Genomic DNA, 21,514 nt, shown 5'->3' on the forward strand with positions numbered 1-21,514 from the left:
TAGGTCATCATCAGTCTCCCAAATGTGAACATGTTACATTACTATTTTTTAGACTTGGTTAATTCAAATTTGAGATTTTTAAAATGAATAGATCAATTTTTAATAGTTTTTCTTTCTATAGATCAGTTTCAGGTTTAGAGCAAAACTGAAAGGAAGGTACAGAGATGTCCCATGTGTTCCTTGCCCCCACACATGCACAGCCTCCCCCAACATCAACATCTCCCACCAGAGTGGGACATTTGTTGTAACTGATGAACCTACATTGACATATTATTGTCATACATATGTATGACATACATTATGTTATACATATTATTGTATTGACATATTATTGTCACCCAAAGACTGTAGTTTACCCTAGGGTTCACTTTTAGTGATATACTTTTTATGGGTTTGGACAAATACATAGTGACATGCACCGACTGTTATAGTTTCATACACAATGTTTTCAGTGCCCTACAAATCCTCGTGCTCCACCTATTCATCCCTCCCCCTAACCACTGGCAACTATGATTTTTTACTCAGTAGGCTTATTTTTTTTAAATAATTGTTAATTTAGAGGAAAATTGAACCAATGTTATGAAGAGCTCCCATATGTCCAGCTCTCACATAGTTTCCCCTACTATTAATAGCTTATGTTAGTATGGTATATTTATTATAATTAATAAACCAAAACTCATGTATTATTATCAACTAAATTCCATAGATTATTCAGATTTTCTTAATTTTTTATCAATTTTTCCATTCTACGATCTTATTCAGGATACCTTGTTACATTCAGCTATCCTTTCTCCTTAAGCCCTTCTTGGCTGTGATAGTTTCCTCACATTTTTTTTTAAAGATTTTATTTATTTATTTGACAGAGAGAGATCACAAGTAGACAGAGAGGCAGGCAGAGAGAGAGAGGGAAGCAGGCTCCCTGATGAGCAGAGAGCCCGATGCGGGACTCCATCCCAGGACCCTGAGATCGTGACCTGAGCCGAAGGCAGTGGCTTAACCCACTGAGCCACCCAGGCGCCCAGTTTCTCACATTTTTAAAAAAGATTTTATTTATTTGACAGAGGGAGAGAGACAGCGAGAGAGGAAATACAAGCAAGGGGAGTGGGAGAGGGAGAAGCAGGCTTCCCACTGAGCAGGGAGCCTGATACAGGGCTCAATCCCAGGACCCTGGGATCATGACCTGAGCCGAAGGCAGATGTTTAACACCTGAGCCACCCAGGTGCCCCAGTTTCTCACATTTTTGTTGTTTTTTATGACCTCAAGAGTTCTGAGAAGTGGTCAGGTTTATTGAAAGATGCCTCTCTACTGAAATTTGTCTGAATTTTTTCTCATGATTAGACCAAGGTTATAGGTTTTACGGAGAAAGATCACAGAGTCTAAGTGTCATTTTCATCATATTAATGGTACATACTATTGGTGTGATATATCAGTGTTAATGTTGACCTTAACCACCTCGCTGAAGTACAGTTTATCAGGTTTCTCCATTGTAGAAAAAAAAAAGGTTTTGGTTTGCCTTTTCCATACCACACTCTTCAGAGGGAAATCATGTGCAATCCTGACTTCCTGGTTGATTGCATTTTATTATATAAGCTTGTACATTTACTTCTATTACGTTAGACATTGCATTTGTTTTAGCTTCTCATTACTTGTGAGTGTAAAGGCCAAAATGCCAACTGCGCTGCAATGGTAAAAGAGAAGCATTACTTACCAAGTGAATCCTAATAAAACACAAATGGCAAGGATCTGAAGCTAGCAGTGAGAAAATTAAGAACCCAAAGAAGTGATCAGGAGATACACCAGCAGTTCTCAGAGCTTTTGGTGTCAGGATCAGGATTATTGAGGACCACCAAAGAGCTTTTGCTAACCTATTACATTATTAAAAACTAAAGCCAAGGAAGGGGCCCCTGGGGGGCTCTGTCGGTTGTATCTGACTCTTGATTTCAACTCAGGTCATGGTCTCAGGGTCTGGAGATCAAGACCCAAGTCAGGGTCCCTGCTCAGCTGGGAGTTTGCTTGTTGCTCTCCTTCTGTTTCTTGCTCCTCCCTTCCCCTGCTCATGCTTGCTCTCTCTCTTTCCCTCTCTCTCTCTCTCTCAAAAAAAAAAAAAAAGTTGGATACTTACTTACGATGCCATATATTCTTTTGATTGAAGTGTATGAGAAAATTTTGTGGCCTTGTATAGATATGTAATTGCAAAAGGGGAATATTTATTATTATTTACTTTAAATTCAATTCAATTAATTAACATATAGTATATTATTGGTTTCAGAGGTGGAGTTCAGTGATTCATCAGTCTTATATAATACCCAGTGCTCATTACATCATGTGTTCTCTTAATGTTTATCACCCAGTTACCCCATTCCCCCACACCCCTCCCCTCCAGCTACCCTATGACCCAGCAATTGCCCTACTAAGTATCTACCTCAAAGATACAAATGTAGTGATTCAGAGCACCTGCCCCCCAATGTTTATAGCAGCAATGTCCCCAAAAGCCAAACTATGGAAAGAGCCCAGATGTCCATCGACAGATGCATGGATAAAAATATTATCTATATATACCACATTATATATATATATATATATACACACACACCACATTATATATATAAAAATGGAATTATACTATATTATATATTATATTATAATTATATTATATATATTATATTATAAACACATTATATATAATATATATATATTATATATATAATGGGATACTACTCAGCCAGGAAAAAATAAAATCTTGCCATTTGCAATAACATGGGTGGAACTAGAGGGTATTATGCTAAGTGAATTAAGTCAATAAGAAAAAGCCAATTATATGATCTCACTCATATGTGGAATTTAAGAAACAAAACAGAGGATCATAGAGGAAGGGAGGGAAAAATAAAAGAAGACAGAATCAGAGAAGGAGATAAACTATTAGAGACTCTTAATCATGGACAACAAACAAGGTTGCTGGAGGGGCCTGCTTCTCCCTCTCCCTCTGTCTGCCGCGTCCCCTGCTTGTACTCTCACTCTCTCAAATAAATAAAATCTTGAAAAAAATAAATAAAACGTTTACCTTGATTTGAGTAGTAGCTGTTAGTCATAGCCTCTGGTGTTCTGCCTTTGTTTTTCCAGCTGCCAGCATCTGGCCAGTGTCAATCTGTAGGGACAAAGTTTGTGGATTGTACATTGATGTCTAGCTCCACCAAGTGGTAACAATTGGAATTAAGTTTGCCTCCCTTCGGAGGCCGGATCTGTTCGTTAAAAACGAGTAAGCAGGGGCGCCTGGGTGGCTCAGTGGGTTAAAGCCCCTGCCTTCGGCTCAGGTCATGATCCCAGGGACCTTGAATCGAGCCCCGCGTCGGGCTCTCTGCTCCGTGGGGAGCCTGCTTCCCCCTCTCTCTCTGCCTGCCTCTCTGCCTACTTGTGATCTCTCTCTGTCAAATTAATAAAAATAAATAAATAAATAAACTAAAATAAAAACGAGTAAGCACAAGGAGCATAAGGGTGAGTCAGAGTCTTTAAAAAAAAAAGGACTTCTAGCTGCATCTATACATCTACTTTATTTTAGAAAAAAGATGAAATTGAAAATTAGACAAATGGAAGATTTAATATCGTCCTCCTCTCTTCAGGGTATACTCCCTGGTTACCACGCCCCGCTGTGGAGAACAGTGACCTCGAGAAATCCTTACACATAAGGCCCAAAAGACAAATACATCAATAGTCATTGAGGCAACTGTTTTTATTTTTATTTTTTTAAGATTTTTTTAAAAAATATTTTATTTATTTATTTGACAGAGAGAAATCACAAGTAAGCAGAGAGGCAGGCAGAGAGAGGAGGAAGCAGGCTCCCTGCTCAGCAGAAAGCCCGATGTGGGGCTGGAACCCAGGACCTGGGATCATGACCTGAGCCGAAGGCAGCGGCTTAACCCACTGAGCCACCCAGGCGCCCCTATTTTTTTTTTAAGATTTTATTTATTTGAGGGGCGTGCTGCCTTTGGCTCAGGTCATGACCTCCGGATCCTGGGTTTGAGCCCCGCATCTGCCTCCCTGCTCAGCCGGGAGTCTGCTTCCCCCACCTCCCCCTCTGCCTGCCCCTCTGCCTGCTTGTGACCTCTCTCTCTGTCAAATAAATAAATAAAATCTTAAAAAAAAAAAGATTTTATTTATTTGAGAGACAGAGTGAGCGAGCGAGAGAGAGCACAAGCGGGAGGTGGGGCAAAGGGGGCAGCAGGGAGCCCGATGCGGGGCTCCATCACAGGACCCTAGGTTCATGACCTGAGCCCAAGGCAGACACTTCACGAACTGAGCGGCCCAGGAGCCCTGTGGCAACTGTTTTTACTAACAAAATAATTTTGAAGCAATTTAAATGTCCATTAACAGGTAAATGATAAATTTTTAAATATTCCTTCAATGGAATATGTGTAGGCAATGGAATACCTTATAGCAGGTTAAGATAACTGGATTAGAGCTTGCTATATCCCAGTGAATAAATCTCACAATATTGATGAGGAAAAAGGAAGTATAGGACGATGTGTGGTGTATTACTTTAAAACATGAGCACTTTAAAACACATTAAACAATCCTGGGCACCTGGGTGGCTTAGTGGGTTAAACCTCTGCCTTCGGCTCAGGTCATGATCTCAGGGTCCTGGGATTGAGCCCAGCATCGGCTCTCTGCTCAGCAGGGAGCCTGCCTTCTGCTCTCTCTCTCTCTCTGCCTGCCTCTCTGCCTACTTGTGATCTTGCTCTGCCAAATAAATATATAAAATCTTTTTAAAAAAACACGTTAAATAATCCTATATATTATTTACAGATACATACACATGCAAAAATAGTATGCATTCATGGATGGCTGTCTAAATTAACAAAGTTAGGATAATGGTCATTTTGGAAAGGGAGAGGAGATTTGGGATTGAGGAATGGCCTGGAGCAAATGTGCTAAAATGTAGGATTAGAGAAATCTTAGAGATGGGTACCGTGTTGTACATGTAATATGCTGAACAACTTACTATGTGCTTAAAATTACAATGTAATGCTAAAATACTCAATAAAAAGATTATATTTATTTATTTTTAAAAAAGATTTTATTTATTTATTTGACAGAGAGAGAGCCAGAGAGGGAACACAAGCAGGGGAAGTGGGAGAAGGAGAAGCAGGCTTCCCACTAAGCCTGAGCTGGGGCTCGATCTCAGGACCCTGGGATCACGACCTAAGCTGAAGGCAGATGCTTAAGGACCGGGCCACCCAGGCGCCCCTCAATAAAAAGATTTTAAAGATTTTTATTTATTTGAGAGAGAGAGAGAGAGAGACTGCAAACTGGGAGAAGAGAGAGGGACAAGTGCAGAGTGTAAGGAGCACAGAATCTGCCACGGGGCTCAGTCTCCTGACCCTGAAGATCAGGACATGAGCCGAAATCAAGAGGTGGATACTTAACCAACTGAGCCACCCAGGCACCCCACAGTGAAAAGATTTTTAAAAGTTACCCCAAAGAAGATATAGAAGGAAAACTAGAAGGATAAAACCAAAATTATTTTATGTCTACTCTATACCAGAGGAAACCCAATAGGAAATGGAGTGGTATAAAATTATCCACTTGATCTTCGACAAAGCAGGAAAGAATGTCCAATGGAAAAAAGACAGCCTCTTCAATAAATGGTGTTGGGAAAATTGGACAGCCACATGCAGAAAAATGAAATTGGACCATTTCCTTACACCACACACGAAAATAGACTCAAAATGGATGAAGGACCTCAATGTGAGAAAGGAATCCATCAAAATCCTTGAGGAGAACACAGGCAGCAACCTCTTCGACCTCAGCCGCAGCAACATCTTCCTAGGAACATCGCCAAAGGCAAGGGAAGCAAGGGCAAAAATGAACAATTGGGATTTTATCAAGATCAAAAGCTTTTGCACAGCAAAGGAAACAGTGAACAAAACCAAAAGACAACTGACAGAATGGGAGAAGATATTTGCAAATGACATATCAGATAAAGGGCTAGTATCCAAAATCTATAAAGAACTTAGCAAACTCAGCACCCAAAGAACAAATAATCCAATCAAGAAATGGGCAGAAGACATGAACAGACATTTCTGCAAAGAAGACATCCAGATGGCCAACAGACACATGAAAAAGTGCTCCATATCACTCGGCATCAGGGAAATACAAATCAAAATCACAATGAGATACCACCTCACACCAGTCACAATGGCTAAAATTAACAAGTCAGGAAATGACAGATGCTGTCGAGGATGCGAAGAAAGGGGAACCTTCCTACACTGTTGGTGGGAATGCAAGCTGGTGCAACCACTCTGGAAAACAGCATGGAGGTTCCTCAAAATGTTGAAAATAGAACTACCCTATGACCCAGCAATTGCACTACTGGGTATTTACCCTAAAGATACAAACGTAGTGATCCAAAGGGGCACGTGCACCCGAATGTTTATAGCAGCAATGTCTACAATAGCCAAACTATGGAAAGAACCTAGATGTCCATCAACAGATGAATGGATAAAGAAGATGTGGTATATATACACAATGGAATACTATGCAGCCATCAAAAGAAATGAAATCTTGCCATTTGCGACGACGTGGATGGAACTAGAGGGTATCATGCTTAGCAAAATGAGTCAATCGGAGAGAGACAACTATCATATGATCTCCCTGATATGAGGAAGTGGAGATGCAACATGGGGGGTTAAGGGGGTGGGAGAAGAATAAATGAAACGATGGGATTGGGAGGGAGACAAACCATAAGTGACTCTTAATTTCACAAAACAAACTGAGGGTTGCTGGGGGGAGGGGGGTTGGGAGAAGGGGGGTGGGGTTATGGACACTGGGGAGGGTACGTGCTATGGTGAGTGCTGTGAAGTGTGTAAACCTGGCGATTCGCAGACCTGTACCCCGGGGATAAAAATATATTATATGTTTATAAAAAGTAATAAAATAATAAATAAATTTTTAAATAAGAAAAAAAATAAAATTACCCAATTGAATGCTAAAATGACCAAAAATTATGATAGGCATTCCATTGGAGAGAATGAGCTAAGAGCTAAAATCTTCAAAAAACAAGGGAGGGTGACCTTGAGGGTATGCAGATGATTGTTACAAGTTAGAGATACTATTTGGTATCCCGGTGACAAGCTGGGGGTTTTCAGGGAGGAGAGAAGGATCATTTGGAAGGAACAAGGAGGACCAAGAGCATACCTACTCCATGACAAGGCTCAGTGGGAGCAGGGGTACAAAGGAGGCAGGGTCCTAGGGGAACCCCCTGCTTCCTTTAGAACAAGAAAGTTAAGGGTCTATTCAGAGGAGAGGATGAAGATATAGTAGTTTTTGCTGATGACAATAAGTGAATAAGTATTAAAGGATTAATTAAAAGTAAGACTTAGGATGGATCTGATGATTACATAAAGGCCTATGTAAAATGCAAATTCCTACCTAAATGTAAAATACCATTGTTACCTCTTTAACTGCCTTGATTGTGGAAAACTCATTCTGCCTTCCTAGTTTGCTTTACATTATTTTTTATTTTCTGAATGGACAATATTCTTGTCCAGCCTTACTAATTTTTGTTTCTTATGGTTCCTCTTATATTCCCTACACCTCTTTTCTAAAATTTGTTTGGGGTGTGGGGAGAGAAATTCTCCTTTTAAGCAAAACACCATCATATAACTCTAATTGCATAATGTCCTATTATTCTGGCTGTCTTAAACACAAATGTAACAATGACCGAACTTTAGAGAGGGAGGAGAACTTAAAGATAACATGATGCAAACTTTTCATTTTACAATTGACCAGAGATTATATGGTTTGCCAAATTTAATTGGTTGGTGACTAGTAGAACCAGCGCTAGAATCCATGTTTCCTCTCCAACTTTGGTTTCTTTCTTTGAACAGCAGAAACAGAAAGTACCTGCTAGAGGGGCACTCTGCTGGTGGTTAAGCACAGGTTCTGATGGCCGATTCTCCAAAGTCAAACCCTAAGTCTGTTACTTATTAGCTGTGTGACCTTGGCCATGTAATCTAACTGCTCTGTGCCTCGGTTCCCTCCTCTACAAAACAGAAGGCATCTCCTTCATAAAGTAGTTATAATGATTATATGAATTAATGCATGGAAAGAGTGGCCACAAATCTAAGCTATTGTTTCTATTTAACACACATTCTCTTAGCTGCTGATGTAACAGAGATGAACAGAAGCCAGGGATTTTTTTTAAAATTTTATTTTTTAAAGTAATATCTACACCTGGCATGGGGGACGAATTCACAACCCCAAGATCAAATGTTGCCTGCTTTACCTCCTCAGCCAGTCAGGTGCCCCAGCAGAGGCCAGGGATTTTACCCACAGATGTTTTCGTTTGGTCTGGGGTTTAAGAAACCAAACCAAACCAAACCAAACCATCACCACCAACAACAAAAACAAACACACCTGAGAACATGTTTACAAATCTGGATAGATCACATAGAAATCTAAATACCTGGTCTCTCTCAAAAACTGGAAGGTCCAGCAACTAAGCCAGAATTCTAACATAATAACAATTGGCTGGAGCTAAGATGGCTGCCCCCTTTAGTCCACACCACTCACATAACGTATATATGTGTACCAACACCCTTCTAGTTTCCATCATAACTTTACCCGCCTTTACTGTATGTCTTTGAAATAGCATCGCAGACTAAGACAGTCTCTGCTCTCAAGGAACTCACAATCCAATAGGTGAGATGCACCTGCTAAAAAATTCACAATATAGTATGATAGAAAACAAATATAAAATTGCAGGATACAAAGTACAGCAGCATTCTGAAGGGTTGGTGATGCATATTGTCAAGAAAGTGGATTTGAAAAAGAAAAGGAGTGGAAGAGGATGCAGAGAGAACAGGATGTGCAAAGACATTGGAATGGGAAATAGTTTGTGTGTTTAGCAACTGAAGAGTTCAGTTTTGGAGAATATACTAAGAAGAGAAGTAGGCTGACATTAGATAATAAAAGCCCCTTAATTTGGATTTTACCCTGTAGAAATGGGTAGAACTTGAAATGGTTTCTGTCATTAAATTCTAAATTGAGGGGCGCCTGGGTGGCTCAGTGGATTAAGCCTCTGCCTTCAGCTCAGGTCATGATCTCAGGGTCCTGGGATTGAGCCTCTCATTGGGCTTTCTGCTCAGCAGGGAGCCTGCTTCCCCCTCTCTCTCTGCCTGCCTCTCTGCCTACTTGTGATCTCTGTGTGTGTGTGTCAAATAAATAAATAAAAATCTTAAAAAAAATTTCTAAATCGAACTTTAATTTAATTATGCCAGGATACCCTTACCATTCTCCTTCAAATGTCTTGGACCTGGTTGGAGAAATAAATGCTGTACAATCCACCACATTCTATAAAATATTTCAATAGCAAATTGCCACTGCAAGAAGAATCTCTGTCTTCTAAAAAGAGGTTAAAACACAGTTTTTAGATTTGTCTGCAAATTAAGTTTCCTTATTTGCAAAGTGGGGATAATAATAGTACCTACCTCAGGACTATTAAACTGAGAACTAAACTCACCATGACTAATGTAAAGAGCTTACCAGGGGACCTAAAACAGAGTAAAAGTAGTCAATGATTTATTATGATTATGATATTTATTGAGTCTTCCCTATTTTACCTATCATTGAGAAAATATAACATTTAGTTGAGTCATATATGTATTTTTCATTGAAAACTGAAGTTAAGGGGACCTGGGTGGCCCTGTTGTTGGTTATGTGTCTGCCTTTGGTTCCGGTCATAATCCCAGGGTCCTGGGATCTGTCGCCTACTGGGCTCCCTGCTCAGCAAGGAGTCTGCTTCTCCTTCTGCCCCTGACCCCTGCTCGTGCTCTCTCTCTTGCAAAAATAAATAAATAAAATCTTAGAAAAGGAAACTGAAGTTAAATCAAGCCTGGTGGCTTCCATCTGCATGCTGTATGTAGTAAAAAATGAATGCAAAACAACACCAAATGAAAATGTCAAGATAAAACTTGACATTGGTTTGCAACTTGGTTGCAAATGTTTCAAGAACGACTTAAAGATTTTTGTGCAACATGCTGCAAGTTATTGACCGTAGTTACTAATTAAATATAATAGGTTATTAGCGGTAATAAATGTCCTTAGGTAAAAGAGAAATTCTCCAGTTCCTCCAGGCTCAATGAGGAGGAACACCCTCAGGCAAAAGACCTTTTCACATCTGACAGTAACATCTTGGATAGCCAGGGATCTCGGGCAATCACTTGGCGGGAAAAGAATAAATACAGACCAAATTCACACAATCTGTTTCTGTTTAGTTTATAAACTGCGATCGAGTCTGTCAAGTGTTGTGCTTGTGGGACTTGAAGTCCACAAGCAAGAAGTGACCGGGGTTGTTGCAGCTTGGAAGGCGGCAGCCCCTGCAGGTCTGAGTAGTAAGGACTACGACTACCAACACGCATTGCAAGGCCGCGCGGTAATTACGGGCAACCAACCACCCCCGAGCAGGGCAAGCCCCACCCCCCCGGCTCGAAGGCCTGCCTCCACCAATGGCAGAGCTCCCAGCGCAGAGCCTGCGGGTTAGGTTGTGAGGCTCCGGCCGGGGGCGGGGAGGAGCTGAGGGGGTTCTGAACGCGCTCGGCCGCTGGGTGGGTCGGGGCGTTTGGCGCGCCCTTCGTTGAAGCGGCGGTGGCTGGGCTGGGCGCCGGGAGTGGGAAGCGACGGCGCGGCTGGAAAATGCCAGTCCATTCCCGAGGGGATAAGAAGGAGACAAACCATCACGATGAGATGGAGGTGGACTACGCTGAAAACGAGGGGAGCAGCTCGGAGGACGAGGACACGGAAAGCTCGTCGGTCTCCGAGGATGGAGATAGCTCAGGTGTGCAACCCTCTGGGGCCGGGACCCTGAGCCCTCGCGCTGGGCTCACGACAGGCCGCTCTCCGCACGCCGGGCAGCTGCGTCCTGCTGGGAGAGCGGGGCGGGGAGAGAGGGAAGGGGCGGAGACTGGCTCCCGGCCCTCGGCAGCACCCGGACTCGTCGTGGGGCGCTGCCTGACTCCAGGCGGGTCCCTGCTGGCGGGGCGGGACCAGGCGCGGGCCTGGGCTTGCCCAGCTCCGGGACGCTGTGCTGTCCTGTTCGCCGTCGGACCCGCCCCGGGACCTCCGGGCAGTGCCGGGGGCTGTGGACCAAAGCCGGGAATACCCCGCAGCTTTTTGGGAGACCTTGGAAATGCCTTTTGGCCCCTGACCACCGACTTCTTTTCTTATTTTTATCTTTCCAGCCCTTCTCAACATGGGCGGGTTGTCAGGGCCGAGGTTAGTTAGATTTGAGCCTGCTCTTGGTTGGTTTAGAATTTGTTAATCTCAGTTTCCGAGTCAGCCTGTCAGCACTTGTCATCAGTGCTCCTGCGGGGGCTGACTTGGAGCTGTCCCATTTACGGCGTCTGCCTGAACTTTGCAAGACCGAGAAGAGCCCAAGACCAGGGGTGATTTTGGGTCTTCATATGCTTTTAAATTGGTTGATTTGGGGCAGCTCTGAAATTTTCCAAATATTTTCTTCCCTGCAATCTTTAATAATTTTGGGCTTTTCCAGGTTTTTGAGGTCGGAAGGCCGACTAACATCATGAGTCAATTTTGCAAACATTTAGGATGGTTATTAAAAAAAGAAATGGAATATGTGGTTGCCTGGGTTCTTTTTCTTTTTTCCATGTGATGAGGATGAAACTTATACTTCTTTGTCTTGGCCTGATTTTGGTCATGTAAAGCGAGGATTTGATGACAGTCTGTTAATGCCCTGACACCCTCTTTTTCAGGTTTCTCTTTCAAAGCAAATCTCCATGGAAGTATGTAATTTCAATCAATAAGTTAGTCATTCCCCAAATAGGCATTTATGAGTGATTTCCTTGAGCTGCACTGGGCACCACTCAGTGTTGAGGTATAAAAAAATAGTTATGATCTGATTTCAATTAAACAGCTGTCATAAATCAGTACTTGATACTCAAACTACTAAATGAATACTTAACTGTAAACAATGCTATAGTATTTCAGAGGCAGAGGAAATCTTTCAGAATAGGGTGGTCAGCAATGGCTAGTTGAAAAAAGTGGGATTATTTTAATTAACTTGAAGAATGGCTAGAATTTGGGTTGGGGTCGTATGTTGGATTGGGAGGAATATAAGAAAAAGTGCCAGAGCTAGAGTTTAAGGCTTATTCAAAAGAGTGAGAAACCAGTTTTGGTGGGAGAAGGATTTGAGCTGGAAAAGAAAAAGAAGATATAGATGTGAAAGATTTCGAAGAAAAGCACAGAAGAGGATTGATATATGCAAGTTTAGGAATGAAGGTAAAAGAGGAAAACCTCAGATACAAGGAGAATGGTAATAGCATGCATAGAAATAGAAAAGTGAAAGATTTGAGATGAAGACGAAAGTTAGAGTATTTCAGACATGTTGCTTTTGAGGTGATGGTGGTATATTTAAGTCAATGTCAACTGACAGATGGAAATGTGGCATTGGAACCTGCCTGGGATAGGAAGTATAATTTGGAGGTTACCTGCCTAGCCATCAAAGTAGGTGAGATTTCAAAAGTAAGCAACGAGAACATAACATCTAGGGTGTACGTGAATACATTTTCTAGATCTGTAAAACACTTGATCTTCAAGTGTTCTTTGTTTTTTTTTTTGATGGGATCTAGGATCTCACAAAATGACATTTATTTGTTAAAATTCTCCCTAATTTTTATGCTTTTGTGATCATTGATTTTTTAAAAAATATTTTATTTATTTATCTGACAGACAGAGATCACAAATAGGCAGAAAGGCAGGTAGAAAGAGAGAGGGTGAAGCAGGCTCCCAGCTGAGCAGAGAGCCTGATGCGAAGGGAGTCTTGATCCCAGGACCCTGAGATCATGACCTGAGTGGAAGGCAGAGGCTTAACCCACTGAGCTACCCAAGTGCCCTGATTTTCCATTGATTTTTATTCCATCCCAGAAAATAATGGACAACTTAATTTTGAAGAATGTAATAATAATTTGAACTACAAAAGTCAATTTTTTTTTGAAGTCAAGTTTTTTAAATGCAAAGACATTATTTAAATAAATTATGCGGTTTGCTTCTTGTGAAAGCATTTCTTTTCTGCCATTTCTTTGATGTTAAACTTCCATAGTTTTATTCTTGCCAAACCTTGGTACTAAGCAGGTCCTGAAGCTATAAAACAAAACAAAACACTCTACAATCCAGAGATACTGGGAAGTGAGTCATCTTGAGGGACCAAGTTTTAAATAGCCAAAGAGTAAGCTATTAAGAGCCAGAAATAATTTTAATCTGTTTTAGAAAGTTAAAAAAAAATGAACCCTATAGTTTCTTGCTGTATGATAACTGCACACAATTTAACTCTTTCTCATAGTTTGACGTTTATTTGATGCAGATCAAGAGGCAGATCATCTTGTGCTTCACTTATTTTGAAGTGTTGAATATATGTGATGTAAAAATAGAAGATATGGAAAATAGGAGAGAGCTGGTAATTAACAGTTGCTTTCTTTCAAAAGTTTGCTTGTTTTTCTCTTCATATTCCTTTTTCTCATTTACTGACAGTAATTTGGGGAGAGGGAACAATGAGAATATGAGTAGGAGACCAAGATATCTTGTGGTAAACACAATGAGATTAGTTTTCTTTTTATGTGACCGGCAAGTCAGTCACATAAGCAGCTCTGAAAGAAGAATTCCAAAAGTGTTTTTGAGCAGTATCCTTTCATGGACATAACCATTTTGGTGCTTAAGTTCTGTTGAGTTGATAGAAAATAAACCAAAAGTGGATTAATTTTTTTTAAAGATTTTATTTATTTGACAGAGAGAGACCACAAGTAGGCAGAGAGGCAGGCAGAGAGAGAGAGAGGAAGAAGCAGGCTCCCCGCCGAGCAGAGAGCCGGATGCGGGACTTGATCCCAGGACCCTGAGATCATGATCTGAGCTGAAGGCAGAGGCTTAACCCACTGAGCCACCCAGGTGCCCCCAAAAGTGGCTTAATTACTTCATATAGTATAGCTTGATGTCCTTTAAGCTTTAATTCTCTTTTATATTTTAGGTTAAAGTCTGTAGTGCAAATTATTTTGGTTAAATACTTATTTTCTCTTAAGGCTGAATATAGGCCTTGCATATCTAATTTCATATTATAGTTTGGTATGTGTGTGTTTTTTTTTTTTTTTTACTATTTTCATTAATATTCAGATAATTTGGAACATAAAATTAATTTTTTCTTTGCTATTTGCCTTTTATTAACAGAAATGGATGATGAAGACTGTGAAAGAAGAAGAATGGAATGTTTAGATGAAATGTCCAATCTAGAAAAACAGTTTACCGATCTCAAGGATCAGTAAGTAGTGATGTCAGAAGGTCATTGTCACTGAATCTCAATCATGTCACTTGTATATTAGCACAGGAGAAATTCTATTCACTCTGAAGTATTTTCCTTTTTGTATTTTATGGGACTGACCGATCTGAAAGAGGCTTCAATTGTGGTTTGCCTCCTGAAGACCTCATTAACTCAACTGAGGATTTTGAGGCAGGTTTTTTTGGGGGGGGCTATAACATTTCTATATGGATGTTGGTATTAAAATGTTTTCCCTGGCTTGTTGCACTCTTGGTTCTAATCTGCTTCATTCATTTCTTTGTTAGGTAATTGGATAAAGACAGCATTTTTAGAATTTTTTTTTTTTTTTTTTTTTTAGAATTTTAGAATAAGAAAATATTTCCCAAGAATGGTATAGTGCTTTTTGTTTATATCAACATTGGATAGTACATACATGTTTTCACATTATTTAGTTTGCTCCTTGCAGCAACTCTGTAAGGTTGGAAGATAGCCTTATCTTCATTTTACTTGTGAGAAAATTAATGCTCAGAGGAGTGAAGTGATTTGCCCACAGTTCATCAGAAAATGATAAACTAAGCCAGGCCTTCTGCCTCCTAGTACTATGGCGTTCCTTCCACTAAGGCATATTACTTTGGAGGAAATATAGTGGAGTAGAAAAAGCATAGCCTCTGAATCCAGGCTTTCTTCACAGATTAAAAAGGTATAATAGTAGCTTTTTTATTGTTAACTGTAAGGATTTTATAAGCAGTATGTGAAATTCTTAGTCTTGGCTGGTGCACAGTGGGTGCTTATTAGATACTCTTTTCTACCCCTTCTTCATAATACCTGAACTCTTTTTTTTTTTTTAAAGATTTTTTTTTTTTAATTAATTAATTTATTTATTTGACAGACAGAGATCACAAGCAGGCAGAGAGGCAGGCAGAGAGAGAGGAGGAAGCAGGCTCCCTGCTGAGCAGAGAGCCCGATGCGGGGCTCGATCCCAGGACCCTGAGATCATGACCTGAGCCGAAGGCAGCGGCTTAACCCACTGAGCCACCCAGGCGCCCCAATACCTGAACTCTTATGAGCAGTTGCTTACACAAGAATGGGCCCCAGTGATTTGAGAAAACAGAATAGGTGCAGATGCAGATTAAAAAAAAAGTCTTAAGGGTGAGCTTTTACTTTGAAACTTGCTGGCAGAGTCATGGGGCATAACAACTTATTAGGAATTGTAAATGCAAGAAACTTCTGAGAATATGGACACCCTAATTCATTTAGAAGCTGACTCTTCATGAATTCTTCATAATTTTGCTACTCTGTTCTCTTGCGTTTTCCCTAGAGAGGCCCAAAGAAGAGATGAAAACATGCTTAATATCTGGAATTGCCAGACTAAAAGGGGACAGATTTGTTTACTAAATGAATCCTGCTGTTTATGCCATTTCTGGTCTTAACTTTCATTGGTATGAGAGGTGAATATATAAATGTGTCAAGCTAGTGCAACAAATTAATATAACTAATCCAAAGTTTAAAATTTTTTGCTCGAAAAAACATGGTATCTTTTTTTATTCTAAAGATTTACATTATTAATTTTATTTATTTATTTATTTTTTAAAAGATACATTATTAATTTTAAATTAAAATTAGTTTGGATCCCCAGAGGATCCATTATTTGGGCAGCATGGAGAGTTCATCCAGGATCATTCTGAAAAAAAGGAAGCAAATTTGTGTTTTTGTATTTTAGTATAGGTAAGCCATGAATGAATAATTCTCATACAATTAATTAAGATATACCTATTGAACTTTTAAAATATATTTTATGGTTTTCCAAGAAATGAAGAGTACTGTATAGTTCTAGTATAAGATATTACCAAGGGACACTTTGCAGCTAGTCACTCTTTTTTTTTTTTTTTAAAGATTTTATTTATTTATTTGACAGAGAGAGAGATCACAAATAGGGAGCGAGAGAGAGAGAGGAGGAAGCAGGCTCCCCGCCGAGCAGAGAGCCCGATGCGGGACTCTATCCCAGGACTTTGGGATCATGACCTGAGCTGAAGGCAGAGGCTTAACCCACTGAGCCACCCAGGCGCCCCAGCTAGTCACTCTTTAAGCCTAATATTCATCTTGGGGCTGGCAGTTGCCTAGATTTTTGCTTTTTCATGGCTCATTATGACCACAAGCCAGGTCCCCCACCAGCTTCATTCATCTCAGAAAGTATTTTTTTTTTTTTTTAAAGATTTTATTTATTTATTTGACAGAGAGAAATCACAAGTAGGCAGAGAGGCAGGCAGAGAGAGAGGAGGAAGCAGGCTCCCTGCTGAGCAGAAAGCCCGATGTGGGGCTCGAACCCAGGACCTGGGATCATGACCTGAGCCGAAGGCAGCAGCTTAACCCACTGAGCCACTCAGGGGCCCCTCATCTCAGAAAGTATTAAAAGTAGACCCATTACCACTATTAATAGGATTATTTCTCAAGGAATTGGTATTCAGAAATATATTTTAGAAATAATCTTTGCACTAAGTTTATAATTATCTTATTTTTTCATCTGCCTCAATGCTATTTTTATCCTGTTATACTGTGTATCTCTGTAAGCTGTCTCAAATCCTCTTTTCAAAGAGGTGGGAAATATAATAATAATAGAACAACAACAACAAGAAGTCATCCTGCTTCAACAACAAGTTATCCTGCTTCTCCAGTTCTAGCACTCTTTTCATAGGGCAAAAATACACCATTTGGAGTTTGTATACTGGTGGAAGTTTCTCCTACCTTGTTAAAAAGATGGAGGAACTTAAACCACCTGAGTTTCCACTTATTTCAATGTCTGTAGCCAATAAACATGAATTGGGATTCTACTCTGAATAGTATTGTGGATGTTGGTGAGGAACTCATGATTCTTGCCTTTGATGAATTAGTATCTGAATTTCAAGGTCGTTGAAATCATGCTGATATTGAGGAATCTCTTCTTTTAAAAGTGTAGTTAACTGTTATTAATTCACATATCCTGTTCATTTAAGCTGCTGTTCACCTATTAGAGATACCTTATCAATATTTTAAATTTGATGATTTTTAGGTTCAGTCTTCATTTGCATGAATTTTTTAGCATTTTGCTAAAGTTGTATTTATGATTTCAAAAACTATAAGTATCATGTAGTTTTACACATTCATTTATCATTGTATCTTGAGTTTTAGAAAAATTTAACACAGATATGAAAATGTATTATTGGCAGTTAACTCAGATAATTTTTCCTTTTTTTGTTAAAATTTATTGTATTAACACCCAAACGTGCTCAATTTCTTCAGAATCATCATATAAATCTTTACGCTAATTATCAGTTATGAACACCAATATTGATTATCTTGTTTTTTTTTAAGGTTTCTATTTTAATTCCAGTTAATGTACAGTGTTTTATTAATTTCAGGTGTGCAATGTAGTGATTCAACAATTGCATAATCACTTGGTGCTCATCACAATGAGTACCTCTGTTAATCCCGATCACCTATTTAACCCATTTCCATCCCCCTCCCTAATTGTCTTAATTGTATTGGTTTATATCTTCAAGAAGAAGAGAATTTTAATATGAAAGTCAGGTACTGTAATGTTTTCAAAAGCCAACTGCTAATTATACTAACACCTACAAGCATAATCAGTGGTTTCTTTCAGCAGTTACTACATGCCTTCCTTATGACACATTCTTCACCTATGAGAATGTAATGAATGGCAAAAAAAAGAGTTTACAAAATTATCCTGAATTGTGTTTTGTTTTGAGAGAGAGAGAGTGTTTGTACCAGCAGGGGTAGGAAGAAGGAGAGAGAAAATCTTAAGCAGGATCGGTCTCACAACCTCAAGATCACGACCTGAGTGGAAATCAAGAGTAGGGTGCTTTACTGACTGAGCCACCGGGATGCCTCAGTGATCTCAAATTGTCAATCTGTTTTGAAATTTTTAGCATATCTTTAAAATGCCACAAAGCCAGGATTAAAAGTGCCTTTCATAGAGAAGGACAATGTAAACATCTTCCTGTTAAAGAGTTCCATCCTGCAGGATTATTGCCACAAACAATGAGTAGTCTCAGGTACTCAGTCATTGATAATCAAGGTAAAGTTATTAGTGTGACAGCTGGCAAACTAGAGTATTTGTATGTAAATTCATAAATACAACAACAGGGGTCTCCTACCGGAGTTCATTTTCCCAATCACTGAGCAATACCTTTTGTTCTAGTTTCTTCATTTCCAGTCCAGACAAACTGTTATGCAGATCACAAGTTCTGTAGCCTTTGGTTTTTACCTCCATCACTTTCTTTCTTCTTTGTAAAAACCATGTAGGCCGAATAGAACACAGACTCCTTTTCAGGAACAATGAGAGAAACCAGGGAATTAACTATTTTGACAATGAGTAATATCTCTATCTAAATTATTCAAAATGATATCTTTGTTTCTTTTAAGCTCAGTGTTTAAATAAATTTTTTGCCTAGAACTGATTTATTGTCCTGCAGTTAAAACAAAACCAGAAATCTAGAGTGTAAAAAAAGTAGTATCTTAATTGTATTTTTGTACTGTGAATTAATCATTAAAGAATGATATATCAAAAAAAGAGAAAAATACCTACTTTGTGATTACATGCATAAAGTCAAATAATGTAACTGAGTTTTTCACTTGAGATTAAGACAAAAATACATTTGTTAGGTTATTAGAATATGAATGATACTAGGAAGAATGTATAGAAATGGTAAATTGTTAGCCTTTGTTGGGCTTTTAAAATTAATATTTTAATTTTTGCTTTGTTAAGACTTTATAAAGAACGATTAAGTCAGGTGGATGCAAAACTACAAGAAGTCATAGCTGGAAAAGCACCAGAATATTTGGAACCACTGGCAACTTTACAAGAAAATATGCAAATTCGTACAAAGGTAGCAGGTAGGAAAGTGAAACATCTTTTCCATACAGTAGAATACGAACTCTTCACTAGACTTGAAAGGTATTTGTCAAGTGAGTGTTTCTTGTTAATGAAATCACAAATATATTTACAGTGAACAGAGTATTTCAGTCAATCAGCCCACAATTATTTAATAAATACCTCTTGCTTTCCTCTGTTACTATGGGGGGATAAAAAAAAAATCCTCAGATTGCTCGCAATGTTGTTGAGAAGATACTTCCACATGTAAAACAATTAGAAACATGACACTTTTATTAAGAGCAATTGTTACTATTTCAGTTTAATCTCTTGTTAGATAAATTGAGATTCAATTTAAGTACTCAGTCTTCGGTTTGTAATTGGGATCCAGTCTCAGAATTGTGTCCTAGCACTCATGACAAGAGATATATCTATTTGAAGATCACTTGTGATTTTTCATAATTAGGCTAAAACTGTATTTTAACTAATGGAAATGCTGATTTTTTTTCTTTTTGGGGGACACTAACTGATCCTCCTGCACCTATTATGTAATGCCTAAGGCATTCTTTATTATAAATTCTTTTTGTACTAAATCTACCTTAAGCCAAATTTTATTCTTGAATGCTTAATATTAAATACGTAGATGATGTGATACTTGCTATCTTTGCATACTGGGTTAGCACACCCTGAAAAGGAAATAAGTCCTTAATTTTCTTTGACAGTCTAAAAGAAATGAGTGAGACTTACTGGATATTTAGGAAATACTACTTGAGTCACTCACTTTTTTACTGTGTGGCCTCATTTATTTTTTGATTGTACAAAGAATAGTGTGTTGTGTGAATGTATAGCTAATGGCCTAGTTCCAGATATCTGTCCCATGCCTTTACCATACAATGCAAGAAAGGACTACATTTCTAGGGTCACCTGTGGCATGGAGTTTGGTATATATATCTGAAGCTCTGTGTTTGTTGTTTTTTGACGTATTTGCATGGCCATGTTGCCTATTTTATACTACTGTCTTGGTAGCTTTAAGTAACCTCTCTTGAGCATCCATTCTCTAGATAAGGCTCTGTCAGGAGCACTCAAACATCATATCAGTTTATGCATTTTGTTGTTATCAGTTTATACATTTAATCTTCTTGGAACCTTTGGACTCTGAAAATAAATAATAGTTAAAAAATCGTGGTTTTGTTGGTTATGGTATCCACTTACTACTTTGAGAAGATATGATTAATGAAACCAGAGTTTATTGACTATTTCCATTATGAGTCCTGAGGGATTACTTTTCACAGGAAATTCGAGTTTTATTTTCATTTTGATTCATTCTCTATCAAATACTTTAGGAGTGCTCTTCAGAAGAATGAAGTAAGAACTAAAATTTGCAGTGCAGTTTCTTCCTAGTTCTTAAATTCTTAGTTCTCCAGTCTGCTTTGATATATATTTTAACTGAGCCTTTTTAGTTTTTAAAGATAAAGCTAGAATCATTTGTCAGTTTCTTCCTGATTCATCTTATAAAATATAGTTAGAATTCCTGTAGGGAAGTGAACATGAATCTCATTACTGATGACATAATCAGAGTGATTGTGTTTGGTTGCAGGAATCTATAGAGAGCTCTGCTTAGAATCTGTAAAGAACAAATATGAATGTGAAATTCAAGCCTCTCGCCAACATTGTGAGGTATTGTTATTTTACTTAACTTTTAAGCTAATTTCAACTCTTTAAGTCTTTTTCTGAGTGCAGTAATTAAAAAAGTAAATAAAATAAATGAACAAAATTAAATTGTACTTTAGCTTAACACTTGTGAATTTTCTTTTTTAAATATAGCTGCAGTGGAAGCTCTATTGGAAATAGGACCCAAAGAAGGGACAATAGAAAAGTAATAAGATAATTTTAGTTTTGCAACTGTTACCTCAAAAAGACTTTGTAATGATCATGTCATTTGGCATTGCTGAAAATATTAGTGCAATTAGTTTAATATTCAAGTTAAGACTCAAAAAATCTAGTGGTATATTTAGAATGTTGGGCTTATTATTAATCTGGCTCTCCAGATCTGTTTCCACATCTCAAGGCAGAATTCTCTATGGTGAAAAACAGATGTATTTTTCTCCATGTTCTCTTTCTTTGAATAGTGTTTTTAAAACCCACTGTTGATTTTGCAGATAACTTTTCATATAACCTAGACAAGATCATAAGAAAAATAAGAGATTAATGATTCTTATCTTAATTTGCCATTTTACTATATCTGTAAATTATTAAAATACGAGGAGTAGATAGATATAAAAATGATGGAATATGTTGTTTCATTTTCTTGATTACTATTGAGATGAAACAAC

At 38.6% G+C, this 21,514-nt stretch overlaps 1 protein-coding gene across 3 annotated transcripts in view; it reads left to right on the forward strand.

The window, feature by feature from the left end:
* Positions 1 to 10,507: 10,507 nt before the first annotated feature.
* The window catches only part of BRMS1L (BRMS1 like transcriptional repressor), a 31,962-nt gene continuing 20,955 nt past the window's right edge, over positions 10,508 to 21,514 (forward strand). Inside the window, exons 1-5 of one of the 3 annotated variants that reach the window (XM_047738215.1) lie at positions 10,695 to 10,831; positions 13,373 to 13,465; positions 14,227 to 14,317; positions 19,077 to 19,204; positions 20,779 to 20,858. In XM_047738215.1, coding sequence (XP_047594171.1) covers positions 14,229 to 14,317; positions 19,077 to 19,204; positions 20,779 to 20,858 — 297 coding nt within the window. In that variant the 5' untranslated portion in view covers positions 10,695 to 10,831; positions 13,373 to 13,465; positions 14,227 to 14,228. Of the gene's footprint in view, positions 10,832 to 13,372; positions 13,466 to 14,226; positions 14,318 to 19,076; positions 19,205 to 20,778; positions 20,859 to 21,514 lie in introns of all 3 variants that reach the window. The other 2 variants (XM_047738213.1, XM_047738214.1) reach the window with 2 other exon arrangements.

This window comes from Lutra lutra, chromosome 7, assembly GCF_902655055.1.
Source record: "Lutra lutra chromosome 7, mLutLut1.2, whole genome shotgun sequence".
NCBI lineage: Eukaryota > Metazoa > Chordata > Mammalia > Carnivora > Mustelidae > Lutra > Lutra lutra.